The sequence below is a fragment of the Eumetopias jubatus genome, unplaced genomic scaffold (assembly GCF_037043125.1).
Source record: "Eumetopias jubatus isolate StellerSeaLion01/CBP00866 unplaced genomic scaffold, mEumJub1_p1.0 scaffold_12, whole genome shotgun sequence".
NCBI lineage: Eukaryota > Metazoa > Chordata > Mammalia > Carnivora > Otariidae > Eumetopias > Eumetopias jubatus.
In genome coordinates this window covers 25768896-25796518 of record NW_028274818.1, presented here as the reverse complement: position 1 = coordinate 25796518, position 27623 = coordinate 25768896, and the positions used below count along the sequence as shown (strand labels likewise).

At 56.0% G+C, this 27623-nt stretch overlaps 1 protein-coding gene across 8 annotated transcripts in view; it reads left to right on the top strand.

The window, feature by feature from the left end:
- Window positions 1–27408, top strand: part of NFASC (neurofascin) — a 172926-nt gene extending 145518 nt beyond the window's left edge. For 3 of the 8 annotated variants that reach the window (XM_088029041.1, XM_028120355.1, XM_088029042.1), the window contains 9 exons: window positions 305–427; window positions 1449–1622; window positions 4085–4099; window positions 9481–9681; window positions 12554–12670; window positions 13923–14075; window positions 20768–20899; window positions 22953–23022; window positions 25980–27408. In XM_088029041.1, the coding sequence (XP_087885167.1) occupies window positions 305–427; window positions 1449–1622; window positions 4085–4099; window positions 9481–9681; window positions 12554–12670; window positions 13923–14075; window positions 20768–20899; window positions 22953–23022; window positions 25980–26211 (1217 nt within the window). In that variant the 3' untranslated portion in view covers window positions 26212–27408. The remainder of the gene's footprint in view (window positions 1–304; window positions 428–1448; window positions 1623–4084; window positions 4100–9480; window positions 9682–12553; window positions 12671–13922; window positions 14076–20767; window positions 20900–22952; window positions 23023–25979) is intronic. The other 5 variants (XM_028120359.1, XM_028120358.1, XM_028120356.1 and 2 more) reach the window with 2 other exon arrangements.
- The last annotated feature ends 215 nt before the right edge of the window (window positions 27409–27623 follow it).

Here is a 27623-nt window from a genome sequence, read left to right as displayed (position 1 = left end):
GGGGCAGAGCCTAACGTGTGCTGAATCCACGGTAGTTGCTAAAGGCAAACCTGACTGATTTCTTCCCCATTTAAACGGAGTCTGAGCCATGCTTGTCCTAAACAGGGTGAGGGGAACAGCATCCTGGATGGGACAAAGGGCTCTGGCCCCCCCTGTGGTTCTCCTGGATTCTGGCTTAGCAGCTGTCCAGCATGGGGCTTGCCCCGAGGTCAATGCCTTCATACTTGTGCTTTGTTTTTTTGTGTTTCCTCATCCTGCCTCCGCCCTCCCCCTCTTTTCCCCTGCCCTCTCCTCCTTCCCCAAGTACCCAGTGCCCCCAGGCGTTTCCGAGTCCGGCAGCCCAACCTGGAGACAATCAACCTGGAATGGGATCATCCAGAACACCCCAATGGGATCCTGATTGGATACACTCTCAAATACGTGGCCTGTACGTTCTTCCCTTCTTTCTCTTAATCCGGGATTCAGAAACCCCATTCTCACCCTTTCACTAAGGAATCGAGGTAGAAAGCCTATGGGTGCAGAATGATGGAGGTGCCATGGAGAAAGTTCCCCAGAGGATTAGGGGAGGCAGGTGAGACCCAGCCCCCTGCTCACCTGACACAGCTCCTTCTGCAGGGAGCTTCTAGTTGGTCCGTGAGACAAAGGGAACTTCTGGTCTAATGAGGGATTCAACCCCGGCCCCTCGAGGATCTTAGAGTCTCCAACACATACAAATGAGTCTAGGAAAGACAGTTTTGCACCTCATCCGATGGGGTAGACTACATGCAAGGGAATTCACACAACACTCAGGGGCGCTAAATAAGGTGTCGTTTATGGTAAGGCGGCTTGTATCTAGAAGGATTTGGTAGGGAAGACCTCACTGAAAGAGCTTAGTGTCACCCTGCGAGGACATGAGTGTGGTTACATTTGAAAAGCCTCTAAAGTAGACGATGTTGTACCTTGTTGGGAAGCTCAAAGGGCCAGGTGTTGTGTTGTTCACGATTTTAGTAGCCAACTGTGTCCTTATATGCCGTTCTGAATGATCTCTGGACCTGACTGTCCCCCTTTGAGGTATACTGAACAGGCCTTTTACAAAGGAGGCATTAATGATCAAAAGCTCTAGTGGTTTTGCCCTAGTTCTGTTTGAAAGGAAGAAAGGACCTCAAAACTTTTGTCCTTGTTGAAAAGGCCTGGGGATTATAAACTAAATCTTTCAGAATCAGCCACATAACTTTGCAGTGAGCTGGAGATAATGAGATCAGTGAAAAAGCCTTAACACTGGTGTGTCATTGAAGAGCTGGAAAGTTCTTGCCCAGGTCTCTGCCCTTGAACGCCAGTCTCCCATCCCCCCGGGTCACTAAGGCCCTGGGGCAGGCTCCACTGGAAGGCTTTCTCCTTCCAGCTGCAGATTATATAACCCACCATGGTCAATTGCTGAAGTTCAATTTCACTTACCTATCTCTCCCCAGTTAATGGAACCAAATTAGGAAAGCAGATAGTGGAAAACTTCTCTCCCAATCAGACCAAGTTCATGGTGCGAAGAGCAGACCCCGTGTCGCGCTACCGCTTTACCCTCAGTGCCAGGACGCAGGTGGGCTCTGGGGAAGCAGTCACAGAGGAGTCACCGGCACCCCCGAACGAAGGTAGGTGCATCACAGCAGCCTTGGGGGTGGAAGGTCCCGGCTAATTCCGATGCCTAGAGAAACACCCTGACCTGGCCTTCTGGCCAGACGGCCTTCTGGGATGGAGAGAAAATAAGGCTGCGGGTCCTCCAGCCCCCCAGTAGGATACAAGAGATCCCATCTCCTATGCTGAGAGGTAGGTGCTGACGATGTATCTGGAAAACTCAGATCTTCTTAGACGATTGCAGTCAGACCTGATCGCCACTTTGCCTTGACTTGCCCAGCTACCCAATATCTATCATCTGTCCTCCTGCGGGGCGGGGGGTTAGAAATAGAGCCTAAGTCCATAGTAGAGATGACATGAGGGAAAGCATGTGCGAGGTAAACGTGCTAATGAACTTCAGAGAATCGCGGCAGTGTTCGCCCATCAAGAGGGGCAGCAGGGTTACTAAGGGTGCCTGGGGAGGGCTCTGGGAGCTCCCTTCTCCCGAGGGCACGTGGAGCCAAGGAGGGAGGGAAGCAGCCTTGATTGAGGCTACCTGCCAGTATCATGAGCAGAGCCGGACGACCGGATGTGTCGTCCCTGCTTGCAGCCTGAGCTGGTGGGGTGTCAGGCTGTGGGGAGGGGGGGTGTTGGGAAGCAGCCACTGGCCAAGCTAGCTTCCCCAAGAGCAAATGCACTCAGCTCTTGGCTCCTGGCATCTTCCCAGCCACGGAGCATCCCCACCGGCGTGCGCCTGCCCAAGAAGTCCACTAGGGGGGACTCCAGGCCCGTTTGTACCCGTGCTGGCGCCCAGAAGCTCCACGATACCAGGCTTTAGAAGCCTAGATATTGGCAGGCGCCCTACCGAAGGAGGGGACCCCTGCCTCTTCGGAGGTGCAGTGGTGTATTCAACAGCCATTTCCGGAGCACATGCAACATGAGGTGCTGGACACTGCGCCAAAAACAAGGGATAAGGTCTAGAAGAGGAGACATCCACAAGAGTATCTCCTTGCTGTTCAACATGAGGAATGTTAGGTTTAGCTGAGGCAGGTGCAGTGGCTGGGCAGAGGGTGGGCGGAGGAGGGGTCCGTTCTGCAAGGGAAGAGGCAGTGTGACCTGGGATTCTAGAAGCAGATAACAGGTTACTCTGTGCGGTGCTTGTCCCAGAAGGCTGAGGTCCGACGGCCTGACTCTGGCCCAGATTGGACCTCCTGAGCACCTCCTCCCCACCCCAGGAGAGCTTCAGGGCTTCCTTCACTGGCGCTGCCAGTCATGCTGCCGGGGCTCCCAGCTCAGCTTCAGAGCTGCCCTGCCTCCCCTCCCCAGCCCTGCCTCCCCCAGCCCCCCAGGGCCGGCAGGCCGGTGCTGAGGCAGGCGGGAGCAGGGACAGGCAGAAACTAGAAAAAGGCTAACGGTCCTTCTCTGGTCTTGTAAACCAGGCGTGAGCCACTCAATAAGCTCCCCTCCTAGTGTGCTCATCAACCCGCCTGGGCGTTCGGGCAGTTTATTAGGGCTGGGGGACTTTGGGTAAGTGGCTGATAATATGCCTCTTACCAAAAGCCTGGCCAGACAGGGGATAGTGCACTTTCTGATTCCTTAATTCTAGAAGGAGAGACATAGAGAGAGCCTCTTGCCCCTCCCCATCCTGAGCCCAACACAGAACATCAGATCAACAAGTACCCCATTGTCCAGCCTAGTGACCACCACAGGGTACGTTCTGGGGCCCCAGGGGACAAGAAGACAAAGGGAGACTTTCTTCTCCATTTAGGGGTTTGCACTAAATTCAGGGATTCTTTTTAGGGCTCCCAATCCACAGTTGGGTTTCTTATTTCATAAAGTACAGCTGGTGGGAAAAAACTGGGCAGCAGACCCTCCAGGCAGGGACCTCAAGGCCTGCCATCTGTGACAGCTCCCGGGCCTTCCAAGGCCGAGATGGTGTGGGAGAGGGTTCACGAAATATGCTCGCCCCTCCTCCATCCACCCCAACACTACTCACCATCTTCCCCCAAAGATACAGGAACCATCCTTTTGACTGGACTTGGCGTCCTCCTATGCCACCTACACCTTCTGCCCTCAATTCTTGGCACCCTGAAAGGTCACCCGGCCTGCTCGTAAAGATCAGCCCGGCTATGGAAGGACACACTCTTGGGGAAAGACCTGGAAACAAAAGCACTCTAGGTAGACCGTCCCTACGGCCACCCCTTAGATGATAGTCTTTGAGTGGAGGTAGAATCAGAGTATATTAGAAAGGTCTCCAAGATCCGGGTGGAAAATTTTCTGTAGGAACATACCAGACCCCCCCATGGAGCTGACCACAAACCCTGGACACCAGTCAGCATCCTCAGGGCAGTAGCCAGTACCTGGCCACACTGTCTGCGTCAGGTTTGAGCCAGACGCTTCTCTGCTTGCTTGTCCTGTGGTTTCACCTGTGCTCTGTTTTGTCTTCCCTCTCTCATCCTTTCTCCCTCTCTCTGGCCATCTTGGGCGCTGTGTTCTGAAGCTACTCCAACTGCAGGTACCGTACCAGCAGCAGAGGTAATGGGCATGGCATGGGACAATGCAGGTGGAGCCCAGCCCAGCCAGGGTGGAGAAGGAGGGAGAAGCTCGGGATGAAAGCATGCTCCAGACTTAACCTTTCAGGGGTTGGGAAGCCAGACTGTCAAGAGGGATGTATGAGGAGGACGGGACCAGAGGAGCTCAGACCCTCCCCCTCTTCCCTTCACATACTCTTGGCCCCCCTCGGATGGCTTAGGAGGGGCCCCCACACACACATGGGCTCCAGACCTAGCCTCTGCACCTGCAGCTTTCTTGGAAGCCGAGTGATTCCTTTCCCGGACTGACCCGGGCCCTTGCCTAGTTTTGACATCTCGGAGCGCAGAGAAAGGATCTGCAGCCCTTGGGTGGCCGGCCGTGCCCCTTGAAGGAATGCTGTACCATGAGTGGAGGGAGCTGGCTCCTGTCTTCTGGTCAGGCTGCCATCCCCTGAAAGGGTGACCTATGGGGGAGCACACTGTGCAACACTGTGCATGCTGACCACGCTTGCTGCATGGGGGCCCAGCACCAGCGCTGCCATCTACCATGGGTTCTGGTCAGTGACCATGAGTGAGCTTGTCCTTGGATAGGGCCAGGTGCTCCAGGACCTGGAGTCTTAGTGGGCACCATGGGCTGATTGTTCCCTCGCCCCTTAGAAACCCAGCTCCTCAGAGTCTTCAGCATGAAGAACAGCCTCCACTCTCGGGGTCTGGGAGGTAAATGCATAGCAGCAGTGAGGAGTGGGCGGGCAGGTCCCAGCTTGGGAAATGGCCTGCTGATCACAGTCCTCTCAAGCCCTCATGTTGTGGGTTCGAGGACACCAAAGGGTGTGTCACCGCAGAAGGCCTATCCTCAAGCTGGAGGTGCTAGGCAGGGAACCCCAGGGTTCCTTCCCCTGTCCTCCACTGATGCTGAGGGCAAGGCTCACCCTGGCAGAGCAAAGGCTAGGGGGCAGGGGATCACTAGAAGCTCTAGGCAGCAGGGAGGGCTGAGAAGCAGGTGAGGAACCGGAGGGTTGGCTTATGAAGATGACTGCCTGATCTGGTTTCCTCCCGCCCCCATTTTAGGTTGATTCTATTTCTGTTGCACACCCTGCTTCCTTCAGTTTGTGTTTGTGTTGCCAGATCTGTGGGTGGTGCGCAGTCATCATCCTTCCGTGTCCCCACCCCTCCAGCTCCCCATCCCCTCTCCACATCATCACCAGGCTGGTGGGTCCCAGTGCCTCCCCACAGGGCCCGAACACCTCCGCTGGGATATGAGGTAGAGAGATGTCCTGGGCCTGGGGACTGTGGAGAAAGCCATCCTTGTACTCCAGGGGCTGCCCTGGCTTTCCGATGCAACTTGGCACATGGGTCTCTTTGGAACTATTCTAGCAGGTGCTCAGGGTAGCCTAAGCAGGCTTAGTGAACATAGAAGGTGGAGACACAGGACACCAAGAGAATCCTCTGGAAGCTCATTGGTCAAGCAGCTCCCAGCCTGCCTCCCCCTTTCTGGCACCCTGGGACCCAAGGCAGGTGGGTCGGGTAGCAGGGAGTCCGCCTTGCTCAGCGAGCATCTGAGCCAGCCTGGGCTGCCCCTCTCATGAGTGGCACCTGCGAGGGAGAGGTGATCATTCCAAACCCCCCACCTTCTGCCACCCATTTAGAAAAGATCCAAGCCCATCATGGCATGCACCATGTGTGCACGGTCGCTGACCCTCGATCAAATGTGCTTCCTGGGCGCCAGCTTCCCTGTGACATGGCGGTAGAGGCACCGTGCACGTCTTCGTAAATGAGATGTGCTCATGGCTTCGGCTGTTCTCAGCTGTGAATCCTCAAGAACCTTCTGCACAATCTGCAGGTGCCAAGCAATGGAGCCCAGGTTCGACATTTCTGACGTGGGTCTGTTGTCCAGCCCACTGCTCCCTTCCCTCTCCTCTTCCCCGAGCCTGGGAGTTTTTTCCCCACACTACTCTGTTCATATTTTACCCGCTGAAAATAATCCCTCTCGCGCACCCGTGTCTGTAGCCTCTCAGGATGGCTGCCCATCTGGCCTGGCCATCTGTGGTTTGGCCAGGGTAGTCCATGCGCCATGTGGCCATTTTTGGACTGAACCTTCCACCTTGGAATGTCTGGAAACTGCTGGCCTCCTCTGTGACTCAGATTGGCAAATGTTTGCTGGGCAGCTCCGTGGCAGGTACTGGGGTCAGGAAGATGAATAAGACAAGTCCTCTCTCCTCAATTTTCTCCATCTCTTCTGTGGCGTTCCCTGAAACTCTGGTGGCAAACCCTCAGGCACGGCTGGGGTGCCTTCCAGTGTGCATGAGGTAACCCATTAGGCTGACATGGCCATTGGGTAGGGGTGCTGTGCTTCCAGCTCCAGGCCCACCGTGCCCACCCCCCCCCCAACCCCCAGCTTCCTCTCAGTTGCCAGGCAGGTGCTCTCCATCGATCATTGACCAGGGTGGTTCTCCAGCCCATAATTCCTGCTTTAATTGGAGATGACATCCGAGCTCAGCGACGTGCCTGTCCAGCCTGTGAGCCTCTCTGTCTCTAAGCCCTTTGTCCCCTTCTGTCCTCTACCCAAACCCCACCCCAGGGGATGAAATCCTCTGGGTCCCCTGTGACCTGAGCACCGGACAGTTTCCCCATGGAAACCTGCCTTCCCCTCTCGCCTATGTGAGCCTCCAACAACTCACTCCCCTGACTCAGAGCCTTTCCGTCTCGCCTCTGCCCTCCCTGTCTCCCCGTCTCCCTGTCTCTCTTGTCCTGTCCAGCCATGGGACAATAGACACCGCTAATGAGTGGATCAGAGAGAGCATTGTTTTTCCATCTGTGACCTCAGCCAGCTGAGGCTGCCACCTCCACAGTGACTCCAATGGGAGGGCACTAGGGAAGCCACTCCTTGCCTCCTGTTTCCCTCTTACTGATACCCCTCAACTTTTGGAGCTTTGAGATAGGGCTGGAATGTGGCCGCTGAGCTGAAGGAAAAGCAGTTAGGTGGCCGTCATCAGAAATGCTTCCTTCTTGGCACGTTTGGCAGAAGGGACCGTTGGCGGGGGACGGGCAAGACTGAGAAGCAGCCTCGGAGTCATTTCCCATTATTGTCTCTGACCAGCAGGGCCCAGGAGAAAAGTCACCCTAACCTAGCTTCTCTTAGCATCTCTGTTCCCAGGGCTGCTCACGGGAATGCACAGGGAAGCGTGTGTGAGCCTAGCTGTGGGCCTGTGGGAGTGTAGTGTGTGTGTCTCCGCTTTACGAGAACCAAGGGGCATGTGAGAGTGTGTATAGCTTTGCGGGGAAATGCCACTGATTCTGGGGGCCCAGGAAATGTAACACCACTGCCCAGGTATGCACTACACAGAGCGGGATGGTTTTAACTCCAAAAGAGTTTCCCCCGCCCCCCCGCAAAGCTTTTTGGTGATGCCTTTTAAATAGTCGTAGAAAAGGAGGGCCCTGTGAACATTGTACTTGCCAGAAATGATTAGAAAATACACCATTGATAAGGAGCCAAGTCAGAGCAGGTCCTGCCCACAGGGGCAAGGTAGCCTCTCCAAAGTCCTTCCTGCAGCACAGAGCAGCATGGGAAAAGCCCACGTGTGTCCGTGGCCACGGGAGCTGCAAGGAGTCAGGCCTGGGAGAGAGCTGACCTTTGCCCTGTGGGTCTCTCTGGCTTTTCTGTGTGTTTGTCTATCTGTCTTGGTGAGTGGGATAGGTGGATTCCCTCGTGTGGAGCTTTTATAGCACTGGGCATTCCAGGCCTGGGGCCGCCTTGCACTAATACATCCTTGAACAGTGACTTTGACAGGGAGAGTTGTCCCCACCCCACACCTTCCTGATGCCTGCATTGCCTGGGGTATAGGGACTAGAGTGCAGTCTGCTTTCACCCTGCCCAGGAATGTTTGGAATGCGTGGGGCGTAGCTAGCTACCCAATGTGACTTCTGTGGTCAGCACCCTCAGTGTCCAGTACCGCCTCTGATCTTGCGAATAGGGAAGCGGCTGGGATCCCAGAACACTCCCTCCTTCTCTGTGGGGACTTATAATATTGGAGACCCAGGGGAATGAAAGCGCCTTTGTTGGTCAGGCTCTTATTGAAAAGGCCTCGGGTCTCTTCATTCACCCCCCACCCCTGAGAAAGCTCTCTGTCTCCCTCCCTGCCCGGGCCCACTTCTGGGCAGTTGGGGATCTTATCTTCCTAAGCTTCTGAAGCTTTGAGATAGGGCTGGGATGTGGCTATTCCTCGGGGGTTTACAGGTATCTTCTTATGTCTTAACGTCCCTGCCTTCTGCCTCTCCCAGATTTGCCCCCATCTTCGTCATCCTCTCGGCTTTCGGTAATTTTGGAACTAGAGAGTAGTAGGGCCGCCCTCAGTTAGCTTCCACGACCCTTCTGTAGAAGGAAAGCGGGCCTGTGGGGACAGTGTCACACGGATAGACTTAGCCCCGCAGGGCTGACTGACACCCCGGGTAGCTTTGGGTGGGAGACGAGAGTGTGAGAAAGGGCACAGATTTGAACCAATCTCCCCGAAGACTTACGCAACAAAGAGGCCCACAAATGTGTGTCACTTGTGTCCTGGGATTTCTCCAGCTACCGAGAACAGAGTACACTGCGACTCCATTAGTGCCCATCCCACGGCTTAATGTGAAGGGAAAGGACTTGGGGCTCCCTGGAGCCCAGATGTCCTCGGAAGAGAGGAGTTAGGGTGGAGCAGGGTAATTGCAGGAAGGAGCATCACTGGGCAGGGAAGAAGGGAGGAGAGGCAGGGCCGCGGACAAGAGCTGAGAGCCTGGGGACAGGCAGACAGTGAGACAGGAGACACAGACCCCGCTGGGAGGCTGACCCACAGAGTAGGGACTCTTCTCGCTCTGTCGTTGGGTTTGGGGGTGTTAGAAGTCAAGCAGCTGTGAACAAGAGTACTTTTGGCTTGAATGGCCGGGAATGGGAGTCTTCCCAGTGCTCCTGCAGGACACGGCCACCACCTGCCCCCCTCCAAGGCGGGAGCTCCAGGGCTGGACCCAAGCGCTGCTAACTGGCCTGTGTCTGGGTGGTGCTGGCCGGGGACCCCATGCCGTCTCTGGGGCCTGAGCGATTCAGGGTGGGTCCTAACCCATCCTCACCCTCACTCTGGGCGGGGTGCATGCTGGGTGCTTCGAGCCACACAGACCATGAGAAGAAAATGAAACACAGGGCTTCATTCTCTTCCTGGCCCATGGCTGTGTTCTCTCACTGTGACCCGTCCGACCCTGTCCGTCACGCTGTGGGAGGCTTCTGGTCCCCGAGCCCCATCGCCTCCCCGGGGCTGCCTGCCTTGCACGCGGGGCCGCGAGTCCCGGCTGGGGGACGCCCGGACCGACCGGACGTGGCTGTTTTACATTTCCCTCCCAGCTCCTCCCACGTGGCCCCCGACCACGGTGGGTGCCACGGGCGCCCCCGCTGCCACCACCGAAGCCACAACAGTCCCCACCATCCCAAGTGTCGCACCTACCACCGTGGCCACCACCACCGTCGCCACGACCACAACCACTGCCGCCGCCACCACGGAGAGGCCTCCCACCACCACCTCCGGGACTAAGATGCCCGAATCCGGTACTGCCCACTGTCCCCGCACCCCGTCCCTCCGCCGGAGGCCCCCCGCGTACGAGGGCGGGCCTGGGGTGCGGTTGGCCGACACCTCCGGTTGTTTCTACCTGGAGAGCGTACAGGGATTCCCAGTCCGGGAGCCTGGGGGCATGGAGCACCCCCTAGGCACTCTCCACCTTGGGTGGCCCTCCGTGGCTCCACAGCCGCGTTCTAGCCTCAGATCCTTGATGACAGAGGCCCACCCTCCTCAGGCAGGACCCCTGGGTCCCGGATGGGAGGGCTGCCTCCACACTCCCTCGGTCTACGGGCTTTTTGGTGGGAGCAAAGAAATAACACCTAACTCAGGCAACTAAGAGGCAAGAGGAGTGTGAGTATCATCTTTAATTCAGTTACATGGAGTTATGTGAGCCCTAAGGGGACAAGGGATACATAACTGACACTATGTTCTTCAGGCCTTGAAAACACCGATTTGCTTTAAAGATACAATATCTAGAATTTAAACAATACGGGCTTTAGGAAGGGGTTGGCTGAGGAGAAGCCTGGCAGGTTATTAGAAGCTACCACCAAAGATGGGTGTTCTTTGGGGCCACAGGGAGGCACTTTACCTTATAACAGGGCTCTGTGTCCCCATGGATGCTGTGAGGTCACAGAGGAGATGCACAAAGGATGAAGAAGGGACTGGATCTTGCTCCCCAGCAGAGTTACGTGCCCTCTGGAGAGGTCGGCCTTGCTACCACATAGCACTAACCCCATGGACTCTCATGTGCAACTTCTAACTGCCCAAGACACCGCAGAGGACCTGCCCGTGCCCCTGAACTTATCCTTAGAGCCTGGGGACACCCCTCAAACGTCCTCACTTCCCTTAATGCAGCAGAGTGGCTCTGTCATCCATGATTTTTTTAAATGATCGTTCATCTTTATCATGTCTTATGCCTTAGGACCACATTTCCTAAGTTTACTTTTGTCGGGGTGAAATGGGACTTTTTATTTGTCCTTAAGTTGTTTCTTTCAAATTTCAAGGGATACCCCCTAATTCTCCCATTCCAGGACTCGGCAGAACAATCCATACTTCCTCTCACGCTTTCTGTTCTTTATAGCAATTGATAGCCCTCCTTCCTGGTCTTTCTCTTTGAACATTTTCTTTAGCGGTCGGTATCTAGGTCTCTCTACATGGCACTGCCTTCCCCCAGCTCCCACCTCTAAGTCTTTTGCTTCCCCATCACTTCACCTTTTCTAGCAGTGCCCCAATCTCCACTACCTTTGAGACCATCAGATTTGGGTCAGTATTGTATTGGTGGCCAAACTGTTTAAACCCAAATTCTCTGGCTATTTCCAGGCCCCAGAGCTGAGGAGAAAGAAGCTCAAGTTCCCAAATCATGAGTTCTCCTAGTTCATTCCCACTCACAAGAACTTGAGATTCCAAGGAGCTGGGATTTGGGGTGGCTAAAAGCCACCAGTACAATGGAGACCCCAGGCAGATGAGCAAAGAAGCCTGTGTTCTGCGCTTCCCACAGAGAATGCCCCATGGCACCATCAGTGGAGTCTCTTTCTTGGCCCCTCACCTAACAAGAATCATATTCACCTGGGGCAACCAGCAACTGACAAGGTTGTAGTAGAGAAGGCACTTCTTTGAAGTGAAGACCAAGAGATCTTTTATCACTTCCCAGCCCTGCAGACTCAGTCACGTGTCAAATAGATAATGAATAAATGCATCACCAACGTACTCTATTCATTTATTTTTGACAAGTGAGTTGGTGACAGTGCCCCCTTGCATGCTAATAAAATATACAGGAGCCACACTTGTAAAGTCTTTGAAATACAAGGCTTCACGCTAGTACTCCACTATTAAATCTTTGCTGGGAAATGGGGTAATCAGACTGCTGGGACTCGTGAAAAATGATTACGCTTGAAGATTAGTGCCACTCTCCTGTCCACAGGCTATGGTTTCAGATGGTGCCGTGGCTTTGATAAAGTAGCTCCCAGCTCGTAGGCACTAGATAATTAATGTCTTCCGTATTGCATGGAGATCAAGCCTCAAAGACAATTTAGTGCTGAGAAGCCAAAAGAACTGGATTCTTCTGGTGTCTGAACCTTCGAGGGTGGGGGGCCAAGAAGGAGTTTCCTTCTTTGGGTCCCACCTAGCCAGGAGAGGGAGAAGAGGGGTTCATACCTCTCCTCTCTACTTGGGACCCTGGGGTTGTAGACCCCAAGTCTCCTCAGAGAGTCCAAGGCCCTGTTCCACATAATCCAAGATCTTGCTGACCAAGAAGGACCATAGGGACTCCAGAGTCACCCGTCTGGGTTACTGTTCTCCTCCAGTCTCAGGAGCCCTGTAAAGCTTTCCGACTTTTGGTCCTGCCCTTCCTACACATCACGACTCTCGAGGGCCTTTGGAAGATCCCTCTCTCCTTCCTGTAGAATGTCTGTGGTTGAAGGGAACGAGGCTGGCACATCTCTCGCCCTCGGTCCGTACACTGGCCAACGGAGCTTTCTCCGGGTCCCTTCCACCGCCCCATTCCAATCCATGACAAGGGATCTAAAAAGGGAAAGAGCCCACGTTCGAGCCTCCAGTGGCATAGGTCAAAACCCACTCTTTCATTCCTGCCCCTACGTGTGTGGACACACAGACCATCTCCAACTCTCCCTCACTCACAGGTCCTCCTGACTGCACCCACTCGTCCCTGGATGGCGACCTCTGGCCTGGCCACCAAGGCTGCAGCTTGGAGCTCTGTCGGGCCCCGTGCACAGCCTCTTCTGAGTCCTCCCTTTCCGAGCTGCGCACGTGTGTATATGTGTGTGCATGTGTGTGTGCACATGTGTGTGTCTCCAGAGCTGCCTCCGCCCTCACCACTAACCCCTCTTCTAACCTGCCCACCAGCCCCCGACAGGCAGTCCATATGGAACGTCACGGTGCTCCCCAACAGTAAATGGGCCAACATCACCTGGAAGCACAATTTCGGGCCCGGAACTGACTTTGTGGTTGAGTACACCGACAGTAAGCATTGCTGAGCGGTGGGGGGGGGCGGTGGCAGCAGCTGCGGCGGGTGGTGTAGATGCCATTAGAGAGATACTGCGAACTCCCCCAGGCTCCGAGGGGCCTGTTAGTCCGGCTTAATTATGACTTAATGAAATCGATACGCGCTCCGGCGGCAGTGGGGTGGGAAGAGCGGCTAAAAGAGAAGGAAGAGGGCTTCTGAAGCCATTAGTGGAGGTCTAGGGTTGCATGTGCTGGGGAGGACCTGGGTAATGGGGCCTGGCGTCCGCTTCCCGCCCAGGATGAGGGTTCTGAATAGCACCCCGCCCCCGCCGCCATGAGCCAAACCTCACTTCTGCCTGGATTTCCTTAACTCACAATCCCTGTTTCTGGTGTGTCCACTAGACAGGCTAGGCCAGTTCAGACTTCTGGGTATAGCTGTGCTTTCCTCACAGAGGAATGCCAGTGGCCTCCTATCCAAGGCACTGACCGGGGCCACTTTGTCACAGAGAGCGGGTGGCTGGAGCTGAGCTGTTCCTCTTTATTAGATCTTAGGATCAAGGGTACATATTTATCAGACTGTAGAGTGTGATCAAGATATCTGCCTTCTTTGAGGGAAGGGCCCTACCCCTGAAGACTCAGACCCACTATGGTGTTATCCTTAGCAATGAACGAAACCAGCTCACCTAGCCAGGAGATCCACCTGGGCGAGCTACCCGAAGATCTGTAAGGAAAGAGCAAAGCCGACTGTCAGTCCTCTGTGGTTGGAGGGGTTCACATCCATAGAATCGGCACCCCGATTTTGCAGCTTCCTACAGCCACCATGCACCCTGCACCCCAGATGCCAGGGCACTGGCTTCTCCTGATGTGTGAATCCTCCACACAGCGAGAAAGGAGAGGTGAAACCAGGGGTGAGAGCCAAGAAGTAGAGTCCTGCCTCACCTCCCTTTACCATGAGGGATGCTGAGTGGCTCTAGGACCCTCACCGGGAAAGCTCCCACCCAGGAAGTAGGTCATAGTGTTTAGTGTTTGAGACTGTAGTGAGGAAAGAAAGCTTGAGGAGAGAGAAAGAGCGCCCTTGGCAGGAAGGCTGCTGTGCGGGAGAGTCAGCACCGTGTGGAAGCCTGGTGAGCTGTCCAGTGACCTCCTGGTCTGCGCAGCAGCCTGGCCCTCCCCCCATGCTTCTGCCCTTGACCGGTGACCAGGAACCTAAGCACTGCCTCTCCAGCTCCTCGTGCCTGGCCCTAGGCTGACTGAGGTTTCTGTTCCCCAGGCAACCATACGAAAAAAACTGTCCCTGTTAAGGCCCAGGCCCAGCCTGTACAGCTGACAGACCTCTATCCCGGGATGACATACACGTTGCGCGTTTATTCCCGGGACAACGAGGGCATCAGCAGTACCGTCATCACCTTTATGACCAGTACAGGTGAGAGAGGGTCTGGCCTGGCCCCCCCCCCCTGCAAGCATGGGGCATTTCATTCCATTCTCAGCTTCCTGCTTGTCTCTCCTCCTTGGAAAGAAGACTCATCCCACCCATTCCCCACCTTGCATGGCGTGTCTCGGCTCTTATTATACATCAGTCCACAGCTCCCAGGAAGCCAAGAGGAGCCAGAGTGCATGCACAGTGGCGAGGAAGTGCCCTTCCGACCCCAAGGCGTGCATGGGGAGTCCGAGGGAAATAGGATTGTAGGCTGAGGACGGAGGAGGCGCCTGGCCCTCCTCGCTGTGCTTAGAACAAAAGGGCTTGGCATAGGTGCAAACTTGGGCCCTGTGTGTGGGTCTGGGGGCTGGAGGAGCGCAGGGCAGCCTGCCCCGTGTGTACAGGACCTTGCTTCCTCACGTGGCATTAAGAGATAGGGCCATCCAAGGGTCTCGACCCAGAAATCTTCCCAGGATCAGCATGTATATCCCTGCCTTGCCACTGTCATCTGTTAAAAAAAATTCCAAAGTGTGTGACACGAGTTGTTGGGGGCTTTATTTTGGCTTAATTTTTATCCCAAGTTTGCCATGGCTTCAAAGTAGTTGATCTTCGTCGAGTTGGGGGAGAGGAGGAAGCTCTCCAGTAGGAGCAGAGTTCTGGCTCGAAAGGGACTTCGGCTGTTGCTAGAGAAGCAACCTCAGTGTGCCAAAGGAAGGCCAGTAGGGGCTCCGGAAACGGGAGAAGGTCAGGGTGGGCAGGCAGCTTGGAGACTTGAGGGCACCCGCTCATGTGTTCATATGTATCTTCACAGTCGGCCAGGCAGGTGGCCACGCTAAGCCCTGGGGCCAAGGGCGAGTGTTGGGGAAACAGTCAGAGAGAGAAAAGGACCAGTCCCTGCCCCCAGGATGTCCTAATCAGATGCAGGGTAGTAGACGCACGCATAGAGAAAAAAAAACCACACAATGATTTATATGGCATTCTGAATGTTGGCTGAAATAATTCATCACTCTTCCTGAGCCTGGCCAGGCTCATCCTGGTAGCCTGCATCTTAAGAGTCACTACCCATCTGTATAAATGTCTCACTCCACCCCTTCTGGCCTGGTCCCTCCTGGTCTGGACGTCCTGTCCTCCGCCCCGTGCCTCCACCTGTACTGCCCATGTCCAGGCTGTCGAGACGCAGGGAGTCTGAGAGTCCAGCTGCCTGCTTGAGGCCAGCCCAGCCAACTCAGGCAAGACATCTGAGCAAGTGGCCTGGCCAGCTTGGGAGCCAGGCAAGGGAACCGGACAGTTGACGAGCAGAGCAGGTGGCTGGACTCTGTCTGACCCAGTCAGGATCCCAAGCTGTTGCTTATCGGTGCGTGCGTTTGATTTTGCTTCGTTATCAACCTGAGTCCAGCACAGAGGCAGGAAGCACAGATAAGATCCCAGGCTAGAGCCCCCTCCTAGGGAATGCTACAAAAGCCAGGGCAGCCTGCTTCCAGAGTTTGACTTCTCCCAGCACTAAGTCCTGGGGCTGTGAGTGAGGGGTGCGGAGAAAGAGCCAGAGAGGAAAGGACCAGGCCCTGCCCTCGGGGACATCCCAATCTGCTTCCCCATATAAAATATGCGGTACAGGGGGGAAAAGAAAAATAAGACGATTGATAATACACTTCTGAACATTGACTCAGTGTCCTTTTCTCTTTTCCTGTGGTTGTTCTGGAGACACTCTTCCTGATAGATTGCTTTCAGAGTGAGCGAGTTTTCCCCGCTTCCTCTCCGTGCGAGCTGGGTGAGCAGGTTTGCAACCCCAGCCCTGAGTACGTATTACTTACTGACATCGCTGGCTGGCTAGAGATTACTATGTGCAAATCACAGAGGAAAAGGAAATATTTTCACTTTCTGAAGTTTGTGTGTTTCTGGATTCTTTGAAAATGCACGCTGTGTATCCTGTGGGTGGACTCCCAAGCCAAATTCACACGATCCCCTAGGCCCCAGCGTCTCATCAAAGCAAGAGTTCATGAGCATCTCTGGGTCCAACCACGGGTCAGTTAGGTGACCACAGGCCATCACTTGAGTCCACAGACTCAAACATGCGGCAGTGGTTCACGGGGGATATGGAAGAAAACCACTAGGAATGCTAACCAGCTCCCTGACCCTCGGCGGGAAGATCCCACATGGAAAGTTAATCACCTCTTTGAAGCTTTTGAAGGCAAAGAGACCCAAGGGGCCACAAACACATAACTCTGGACTCCGGGGGGCTCGCCAGCTCTTCTATCCTGGGGTGGGCGGGGTGGGGCCAGGCGGCAGCAGGCAGGTGCTGACGGTGGGCCAGCAGGACCGACTGCAAACTGCCTCAGACCTCAGGGAAGCGGGAGGAGGGACATTAGGGGACCTCCCTGTAGTCAGCCTCTTTCGGTTGTGTTTGGAAGAATCCCACCATGGGGCACAGTGGTGTTGCAGAGGCGTCAGATGGTGCTTCAGTAAGAGCAGCTAAGCCCAGATGCATCTGAAGGAAGTCCATCCCTGTTCTGCGTGTTCATCTACCCCTATTTCTGAAATGTAATTCTCCTGCGGACTCTGAGTGATTGGCCTTTGAGTCGTGAGAACTGCCTGCCTTGCACATGAATAGCCCATTTCTGAGCAGTGTTGCAGGCTGAGGTGTGTGGGAGGCACACAAAATATGGCCTCTGGTCTAGAGTCAGAGGCATTTTGGGCCTGAGGTTGCCAGGCCTTGTGGGCCGGAGGAGCAGGTGCTGTTCTGCTCCCCATTCCAGTGGAAGGTGGCGAGTGTAAATGCACCCCGGTCTTTGAATGTTGTCATTACTGTCTCCATTAGGAATCTTGAAACACGTTGAGCAGATCGATTAAGAATGATGTTGGCAGCCAAATGTAATGCGCTGAAGCCTCACTACAAGGCCTTCCGCCTCTCAGAGTCCACTCTGTCAGGTCACGTTGTGAGTGAGATCATCTTGTCCTAAATTGCTTTTGGTTCTCGAGAAACTAAGTCATTTTGATGGAGTCTGGTTGAGCTCACCTCACCCCAGATCCCACCTGGTTTGGGTTGGGGTTTTGGTTTTTATTGACATATCATTGACATAGAACCTTGTATTAGTTTCAGGTGTACAACATGACGATTTGATATATGTATATATTGCAAAGTCATGGCCACAAGAAGTTTAGTTAACAGCCAGCACCACGCGCATTTACAAAACCCATTTGGATTTGAACAGCCTTCTGGGTCCAGAACATTCTTTGACCTTTTTGGTAAGGACTGAAGGTAACATCTGAGCTTCAGGTGCTGTCAGGAATGGAGAGCTACATTCGCTTTCCAGATTGCCCATATGGCCTCTCTCCCTGCGATTGTGACTTCCTGTCCCAAGAGAAAAGGAGTCTCGGGGAGATGGCTTGTCAGGACATATCAGAACAAGCATCAGGAAGATGGTAGTGGAGCAAACCAACTGTTCTGCAGAAGGTGGGAACCACCATCCAATCTCAAGGTGGCACATGGTCAAGCCAATCTCCCTGTGACCCCGGCAAGTATCCCAAATTAACCATATTAAATTAGGATTAAACTGATCTTTAATAAGCAGTCACTGCCTGCTTGCTATGTGACCAGCATCGTGCTAAGCACTAGGGGGCCCAAAGACTCCCCTGTTCTCAAGCCTTTAATAGTATTATTAAAAATCCAGACCCAGGAAACGGAGCGATTGAATGTTACATTTCGCGGAGTAAACAGGTAAAATCGGACTTCTGAGATTGGTGTGAGCTGGAGGAGTGGGAGATTCAGGAAGGAGGGGTGGAGTGTGGAGGTGGAGAGCAAGAAGGGCAGCAGGCCAGGCTCTCTTGGGCACGGGGGTAGGGGGGGAGCTGCAGGGAGGGGACGCGCAGAGCGCCTGGAAGGCCAGGCCTGACGAGAGGTGTCCTGAGAGCATAATGCCATGAGGTGCCATTGTATCCTTGGGACCTGATAGACCCAGGGTAAGGAGGGGACCCCGCTAGCCTAGAGCAATGGGGCAAATATGAAGGACACTGGAAGGAGAAAGGATAAGCCTTAGGGATGGCAGGAATGGGGAAGCCACTGGCGGGAGTGGGGAGCATCGAGGGGCGGGAAGACATGGGTTGAATTTCAAGCAGACGGACGATCCAAGGAGATGTTAGGATGTTAGCTGGGAATGCTGGGCTTACAGCTGCGGACCTGGCTGGAGGGACAATGCGAGATGAGTAGAGGTATCGCCGGTTGGAAAGTCAGGCCTGGAGGACAGGGGAAGGTAGGAGCCAAGGAGGTAGAGGCAGGTTTGGGAAAGACCCACTCCATGGTGGTAGTTGTTGAGTAGAGAGAGGCTTGAGGTTGGCCTGACGGGATTGGGGGAAGGAGTTGATGGGACCCAGAGACCACGGAAGATGAAGGAGTTCACCTAGAAAAGGACAGTGCCTCATCTAGAGCTGAAAAGTCCTGGGCTCCTGCAGGGTTTTTGTTTTAAGATCCAGGAAGCTTCAATGTGGTTAACAGCAGGAGGGAGGGGAAAGCAAAGAGGAAGACGCTGGGGGGTCGGAGATCCTTTTAGGACTGAGCCCCACCCCCACCCCCACCCCCCGGAAGGGGCGAGCTGCTGCCACTGCTCTGGAGGCAGGGACAGCTGCGGCGGCTGTGAGGTTTCGGTGGTCACACTGATGTCGCCGGCATGGGGACAGGATGGCGTGGAGTGGCACGAGAGGGAGCACCAGTTTGGGGGTCAGGCAGCAGCGAGTGGAGGGACTGCCCGGCAGCAGCAGAGGTCCAGTTGAGGCGCACGAACCTAACAGCTCTGTGACCTTGAGCAAATCACATAAACTCTCTGTGCCTCAGTCGTCTCATCAGTAAAATGGGGATGATAAAGCCTTCCGGCTTCCGGCTGAGAACGAGCGCTAGGAGAAAGGGGAATGAGAGCCCTCAGAGGGTGGCTGGTTGGGGGAGAAGGCTTTGGCTTTAGCTGAGAAGGTCTGGGCGGCCAGTTGACCGAGGCGGCCATCTGAAGGAAGAGCTGCACATGTAAGGGCCTGAGGTAGGGATGTGAGCGGCCAGTGTGGCTGGCGGAGAGAGGGTGGGAGACAGGCCCAGAGAAGTGTCCGGGGCCAGCTCGGGTGGAGCCCGCCGGGACAGGTTAGGAAGGTAGGCGTTTCCCAGGTAGCAGTGGGCAGCGTTGGAGGGTTGGAGCGAGGAAGTAATTTGCTCGTACGTGGGGTTCTGGGAGGATCTCTGTGACACTGTCCAGGGAATGGCCTGCAGGAGCAGGAGTGGGGGGGTGGGATTCCCCCCACAACATCCATAGATCGGGTGAGCACAACCAGGGCAGAGAGCATGAAAGCCTTTGCTCATCAGTCTTCCCCATTTGTCCAGACCCTTCCTGGTGCCATGCCCTTGCCTAGGCACAGAGAAGGCTATAGAGACAGTTTCTCTGTCCAAGAAGAACAAAGGGTAAGATTGCACCCAGACACCTGCCCCACAAAAGGGCATGGGATAAAGACCGTGGGGCACGAGGGCTCTGGGTCACCCCTCTGTTCCTTGTGCTCTCCTCCCCCGCCGCCAGGAGGAGGCCCCGTGCTTGGCTTGGGCTCTGTGGGCTCTCTGGGACCCTGCTGTCGACCAGCGCTCTGAGACACCCCTCGGCGCACTCGGAGGGCTTCGGGGTTACTTTGGGTCTGCTCAGGGTTGCTTGGATCCTGCCTCTCCTCCCAAGTCTTGGTTCCCAATGCAGGCTGGGTTTCAAGAGGGGGTGCTTGTGTTCTCTAGTCCATAGAAAGAAGAGTGAGGGGGTCCTGCCCACTCCACACCCCTTCCCAAACCCTAATGCCAACCGTTGGGTCATCCAGGACACCGTCAGATGGCAGCTGAGCCCTGGTCCTCTAGGCCCACTCACATGCCCCTTGACTTGTGAAGGGGTCTGCTCCGGTTGAGACATGTCTTCACACGCTCCCTGAGGGGCTAGGGAGAGACTCACGGTCACGGGGCTGGGGGGTCTCCATGCGTGAAAGTGGTCGGAAGTGGCATGGGGTGCACTGAAGGCCTCGCCCCAGCCCATCTGGGGGTACCCGTGCAGGGACTGTCTCTGCTGTAAGGGAGACAGTTGGGGGAATGTGAGAAAGCACAGGGCATTCTGGAACAACACCCTGCCCGGGACCCACAGCCAGGAGACCTGGTTGGCTTCGGGGCCATATTGGTGGGAAAGGTCGCTGTTCGGAGCCAGTGCAGGCCTGTGAAGGTGTTCTTAGAACAGGTTTTTGCAAAGTAACCACGGCCCCCGTTCCCTGATGGGTAGCAGAGTCCCATTTCCTCACCCCAGGCTCGCTGATGGGGAATTGTACCTCCAGGGCCAACCCCTGGCCTTCCCTCCATCCCCACCGGGCTGTGACCAGCCGTCTGGTTTGCAAGAGTGCCATGCCCCATCCTTAGGAAACTTCCCCTTCCTAAAGGACCTGTTCAGCCTTCTGCTGCTTATTCTGCTCCCTATACCCCTTTCCTGTGCCTCTTTTCTGACCTCTGGACCTTGGCTCTTTAATTATTTTCTCTTTGTCCCTGTAGCGGGGTGGTTCAGGCCAGAGGACTGCTAGGTAGTAGCGTAAGGCTCAAAGAGGAACATCGACATGAAATAGCCATTCTCCTCCCCATGTCTCCCTCCTCACCTCCGCCCATGGGAAATCACTTGTGTGTTTGCTTCTGGCCCTCCCCCCACCCCCCCCAGCTTACACCAACAACCAGGCAGACATCGCCACCCAGGGCTGGTTCATTGGGCTCATGTGTGCCATCGCCCTCCTGGTGCTGATCCTGCTCATCGTCTGTTTCATCAAGAGGAGTCGAGGTGGCAAGTACCCAGGTAGGATATATGGGAGGAATGGGCTTGGGGGAATGGGGCCGGCAAGCTTTCCTGGGAGCCACCAGGACCCTGACCAGATCCAGGGGGCTCAGTTCTCCCAGCGAGCCTAACCCTTGCCAAGCTTGGACATAGAGTCCTCTCACCTGGTCCGTGCATCTTAAAGCTGCCAGAAAGCACTTGAGTTAATTAAGTTTATCCGAGGTGGGTGGATGGAACGGTCCAGGCAGCTCCAAAGAGGGGATAGAAGGAACCCTGGCTCCTATTAAGAATGACCTTCCCTCCCCTTGACTCACCAGCCGTCTGCTCAGTAAATTGGCTTTTTTCAGCCTGAATCTCATTAGGATCCTGTGTCCTAAGGAAGAAAGGCATTTTCTCTAACCATGAGAGAGAACAGAGAGGGGAGGGTCTGGACGGAAGAAGCACGCCCATGAGAGAGGCTGTCGGTGACTGGGCTGTAATGACCGATTCCCCAGCAGAGGGTCAGGAGCTCCTGCTTGAAGAGCAGGCAGAGGTTGAGGGGTGGCTTGCATTGGTACAGACCCCATCGGGAAAGAGCTTTGGACTTCCCTAGCGTCCCAAAGAGCCGTTGCTCTTCTGGGGGCCTCAAGATCCACCAGCCCAGACAGACCAAGGTCAAGGACAAGGACCTCTGGCATTCTTGCTTCTGGAAATATTGATTGTTTTTTCAAACAGGGGCAACAAAGCCATCTGTCTGGGACGGGGTGAGTAGAATGACAGGGGACAGGGCAATGGATGACCCAGGGAGCGAAAATCCCGCTGGGCTGCAGAAAGAAATTGCTCCCTGCCCCCCAAAACCCCATGGCCAAGCACAGGCCGTGCTCCCCAAATTCCGCCTCTCTCTGCCTCTAAACAAGACCTCCTCCAGGGTCCCCCTAAAACTCAACTCAGAGAGAAGATTCTCTTTTATTTCCTCTCCCCACCTCCCCACCGCCGCATACCCTCAGACCCTAGGATTCTAAAGAGTTCTGTCTCTGCTTTAAGTGAGGGAGATGTCTGTGAGGGAGGGCAGGAAGTTATAATTCTTTATTGGCTAATGACGTTTTCTTTCACTTTGTTGTGCTGTGTTGGGATTGTTTTTCTCCTGTAAATTAGAAAGCCAGAGTCAGGGAGAAGAACAACCTTACTGAGCTCACCCCCCAACTCATCAGATAAGCTTGGAGGCTTCCTTTGCCCATTTAGACAGTGTCCTTTTCCAGAAAGTTCTTCTCACAGCTTACCTCCTTCCCTCCAGCTGCAAGGTAAGGCCCTAGTCCACTGGAAAGATGAGCAAACCATGAGGCCTGGGCTCTAGCCTTCATGCTAAACTTGAGTCAGTCACTAATAAGTTCTGGGATATGTTCTTCACCTCTGAAGGGCTCGGTTTCCCTCTCCTAAAATGGGGGAGATTATCTTGCCCTGTACCTCAGGAAGGATACATAGTCCCTCGCATAAGTGTCCCCGTGTGCCGGGCCCTGCTGGGTGGGAAGGACATGAGAAGGAAGGATGATCTCTCCCCCAAGACACTGCAGTTGGCACCGCAGGAAAATCAGGGCCCAGGAGACGGGCCTGGGCTGGGTGTGTGCAAACCACAGAGCAGGTGTGGGAGAAGGGGGTCCCACACACTAGGGAGGCCACAGGCACAGGAGCATTTTCCAGCCCGAAAGTGCGTAGGGAGCGCCCCCTCTGCCCAGGGCACTCTGCTAGGGGCTTTTACAACCGTGCACAAATGATTACCCTGCAGAGCAGCATAGGAGAGGTGCCAAAGAAAGGATCACATCTATTCGGTGTTTGGGGGCAACCCCGTGGAGAGGTGGCGGGGGGCCTGGTGGGAGGAGGTTTCAGTTGTCAACGGAGATGTGTGGAAACGCCGGGGTTGAGGAGGAGGCGGGGGCGTCAACTTGACAGCTGGTTAAATGCCGGAAGCAAGAATGGGGGAGGCATCGACGGGTGCCTCGTTGAAAGGGAGAGAGTCACTAACTACAGTCGGGGTCCGGGGAGCGGGGGCAGGGGCATAATCCCCATGTCTGTGTCTCTGCTTCTCTTACCGGCCAAGTGCGAGAAAAGAAGGATGTTCCCCTGGGCCCCGAGGACCCCAAGGAAGAAGACGGCTCCTTTGACTACAGGTGGGTGATCTGTCTGGCTCCTGGCCCCCACCCCGCCACCCATCCCGGCTCTTCCCCTCCGCCTCTCCAACAGCCCCTGCTTGTGCTGAGCGGGCTGGATGAGGCTGCCTCCCCGCAGGGAGGACACGGCCCTGCGCACTCACACGGCTTTGAGGGACACTGTTCCATTCATTCACCCGCACAGCTCCAATTTACTGAGCTCCTTCGATGTGTGTTTCCATCTCTTTCCTCTGAAAGCAGATGCTGGGAACACCGTGGCCATGCAATGAGCTGTTGGCTTCCTCTCTGCCCACCCCCCACCCCCCACCCTCACCCTGAAGACAGGGACCCGGGGAAACTGTATTGTCTTGAAACCTCAACTTAGTGAGGGATGAGGGGCAGGGGTGGGGGGGTTCTCGATCTTTTCCTCATGAACTTGAATGATAGCTCTGGGCCCTAGCCCAAAGCATGTCTTGGAGAAGCACCTGGTCGGGGCCTGCCCCAAATCAGAGGACCGAGGCCCAGACAGGGACGTGACCTGCCCAGGAATCCCAGCCACACTTGCCGCCCAGCAAGCTGGTGGCAGAGCTGGAGAAGCCAGGGCCTGACTCCCAGCAGGGTCGCACCACGACCCATCCCTCTCAGATCTGGACGGGCCTTTGTGGCTGGTGTGAGAGAGACAGATTACCAAGTTGTAATCTCCATTTTGATGGCAAGTGTGTCCTGCGCTAAGGAATGATGTTGGGGCGGCGGGGGGGGGTCACGGAGGCCTCATTCCCAAATTAAGGCCGGCGGGAGGAAGTGCTCTGATCAGAACCCTACTCCCCCACCCCCACTCTGTTACTCTCTGGGGCGAGATCACCCCGTCTTCCCCTGATCTCTCCTTATCCTACCCTCGGCCTCCACCACTCCGCTCATCAGCAGCCTGGCAGGCAGACGCTGCCCAGAGCCACTGCCCAGCCGGGAGCCTATCTGGAGACTTATGTACCAAATCCGTCTGCCCAGTCCCGACATCTCCAAAAGCCTCCTAAAAGGGCAAGCAGGAGAGGCCCCTCCCCTGACTGTCCTCAGCAGCCCTGGCAGGGCCCATCTTCCCCAGGGGCTGAGCCCTATTTCCTTCCTGGCTACCGGTTCCAAAGAACATGGGGCTTTCCCTTCCCCAGGCCCTCAGTGCAACCCCACCTCCTGTGCTATGAGAAGTTGCTCCCTCAGGCACCTCTCCTCCCCCAGACGCCGAAGCTGTTGGACAAAAATATCTGCCTTCTCCCCACCCACTCCCCTGTCCCACCCACACTGAGGCTGGATATACACACACAGGTGCATGCATGGGCCCACACACCACGGACGCACACGCACATGCGCACACACCCACCTCGGTTTCAGCTTGGCAGCGAAGCACCTCCCTGTGGGTCTCTCTGCTTCTCTCTCCCTCATCTGCCCACCTGCGTCTCCAGGGTCTCTCGGAAGATGGGCTGACAGGTGACTAGACCAGGGACCCCCTAGTCCTTCTGGTTCCTTTCAAGCTTCCCTTGGAAGAGGTCTGTTCTTTCCAGATCTAGATCCTCTTTCTCTGTAAGAACCTGACACACTAGAGACACTCCCTCTGTCCAAGCTGGGCCATTCCTGTCCAGCGGCTGCATTTGGCTTAGGTACCTGGAATCCCCTAGAATCACACACACAATCCTCATGCTTCTGGGAGGGAGTGTGTGTAAAAAAGACCCGTGAGTAGGACCAGGACCAGCAAGAAGCTGCTAGTTTTTCAAAACGTGAGCCCCACTCTCCGTACAGACTCAGTGCAGCCCGGCAGACCCACCGCCTCCCTGTAGCCCTGCCATCGGAGAACAGGCCGAGGTAATGGGGCAAAAGAGGGAGGCCTGATAGCTTTGCATATGGACTGACGCCCCCTCGGGCTCAGGCTCCAGGTCTCCCCTGCTAGCTGTCTCTGCCCAGCACCAGTGTTAGAAGCCACCATGCATTGCCCCCTCTAATAGCAACTCAGCCAGCTGTTTCCAGCACCCCCATCACACACACACCCAGGAAGGACTAATTGTGGCCTGGGGGCTGGGGAGGGGACATTATGTGTCTGCTGCACACCTGGCACCGTGGGGGCCCCGCTGGCTGGGACCCAGACTCCCACTGCCGCCTGGCTGCCTCCTGCCTGTGGGCCGTCTCCTCTCTGAAATGGGGCCAGGAGCACCTGGCCCCCCCTCGGAGCCCAAGGGCAGGACCTGGGGGCCTCCAAGGAGGCTGGGCAGGGTTGCCAGAGCCTTGCTGAGCTTTGTCTCCGGGTGCTGGCCCCACACTCTTGTCTGTGCCCCTCCGCTCGTGCCACCCTCTTTCACTCGAGGCCCCAGCAACCACATCTGCTCGTTGGTAAACCAGAGAGCAGGCGGAAACCACACCACGGTGAGAAGGGGAGAGGTCTGTTGCCCTGTGGCCCAGACCCGTTGCTTTTTGTTAAGGGCAGAGCCTCTCGAGACAGGGCCACCCAGATCACAGAGGGTCAAAGCAAGTTCATCCCCTCTTGATGGAGAGATTAAGGCCCAGGGAGAAGAAAGGCTTTCCCGAGACCCCAGAACCACACAGTGACGCACGCGGCTCTAGCCCCCCAGCTCCTCGGCCCACCCCATCCTGCTTCGTCTTACAGCAGCTGGCTCTCCTCACTGTGGGGTGGCTGTCTCTGCCTCGTGACGGGGACCCCAGCCCGGGAGTCTGGAAGAGTGAGCTTCCACCACCTTGCCACCTCACCTGGGAGGAGACACCGGTCCTCTCCGGGCCTTGGGTTCCCTTCTGTAACCCAGCCGGACGGGGGAGGCCTGGGGGGTGGGGGCGCTGACTGGTGACCTCCGAGGCCCTCCCCTCTCTGAGCTGCGGAGCACATACGCCTGGCGGGAGACCAGCAGCCTGGTGCTACCCCACCGGGCTCTAAGCGCCACTGGACGGGGCCGGACCCTGATTCTCTGTCTCTCTCTGGCCAGTGACGAGGACAACAAGCCCCTGCAGGGCAGCCAGACGTCCCTGGATGGCACCATCAAGCAGCAGGAGAGTGACGACAGCCTGGTGGACTATGGCGAGGGTGGCGAGGGGCAGTTCAACGAGGACGGGTCCTTCATCGGCCAGTACACGGTCAAAAAGGACAAGGAGGAGACAGAGGGCAACGAAAGCTCCGAGGCCACGTCGCCTGTCAACGCCATCTATTCTCTGGCCTAACGGAGCCCCTCCCCCCCAACCCAGGGCACAGCCACTACTCTGCAAGCGGGAGGAGGGGAGAGGGGGAGATGAAGCCACCGCAGACCTACCACACGGCCGCCACCACCTTCAGGGACAAGCAAGGGTACAACAAGGGGGTCTGCCAAGCTGTGAGGACCAGTGACCGCCCAGCCAACCCCAAGCGGCCCCCCTCCCCGCCCCGCACCCCCGGGGTGCCACCATGTGGAAGAGCCAGAGTCCAGGCTAAGCTCAGCTGGAGGGAGCCCAGCCCTTTGCTCAGCCTCATGACCACCTTGAGCCTTCCACCCCCACTGCCCACCCTTGACCTCGGCACACACACCAGTTTCTGTTGGTTATGGCCCTTCGTGTTGTCTCTTCATTTTTGCTTTGTGCATCTTCCCCATCCAGACCTAGCATCTCCATTTTCTTTTCCTTTCGAAGAAATGTCCCTGGACAAAGAAAGAATAGGTGGCTTCTCCCCCAGATAGGCAAAAGGATTGACCTGTAAAAGGACATCGAGAAAAGCTGTCGTATTCACACCGCCACCTGGCCAATGTATTTCCGAAGGATGCCTTTCTCGCCAGATGCCTCCCTGGGCCCCCAACCCATGCACCTTGGCCTTGTCCGTTGCTGAGCTGGGCTTGGCTCTTTTCTGGAAAATGGCAGGACTTTTGGCAGGAGAGAGTGGGCAGGCCTGCTTGCCTCACTCTGGTTCAGTTGGGAGGGGGGCTTACCTCTTGCTCCTTCGCTGTCACCCTGCCCCTTCCTCCAGAGTGTCCCAGACAAGAGCTGCGCCGGCTCTGAAGGAGTCTGAGGAACAGCAGCGGCCACGATGGGAAGAGCTTCGACACCAGGGGCCAAGTACCTCAAGCCAGAAGGAAAACCGGGCGTCTGGTCCCTGGGGAGCTGTGCTCACCTCAGGAGAGAGGGAAAGGGCTGGGTTTGGACTCCCTTCCTCCCCATCAGTGAAACCCAGGATGTGGGAGAGAGGACCATGCCCCCTGCCTGCAGGGGAGAGGGTGCCCCCCACCTGGTCAGGGATCCCTGCCGCTGCCCTCACGGAGATGGAACCAGGCGATGCAGAAGCTTTGCTGGTGTGTTTGGGGGTATAACGTGCTGCTCCCCCTCTCGTCTCTAGCAGAGAGCATCTCCTCGGTCAATTCTGTAAGACACTGAAAGTGGTGTTTTACACCCCAACCGAGTGGTTCCCCGCCCCCCCCCCAACCGAGACCGAACCAGCGTGTCCTCTCCTTGGGGTATTTACATATCAGGAGAGCCCGCGGGAACACCACGCTGACCGCGCCAGAGAGCCTGGCCTGGGGACCCCACGCCCTCCGGATGCCTTACGCAGCTCTGACCTGGCCCTGCAGCTCCCAGTTCCCAGCCCCTGCCCGCAAGCCTCGAAGCCTCCA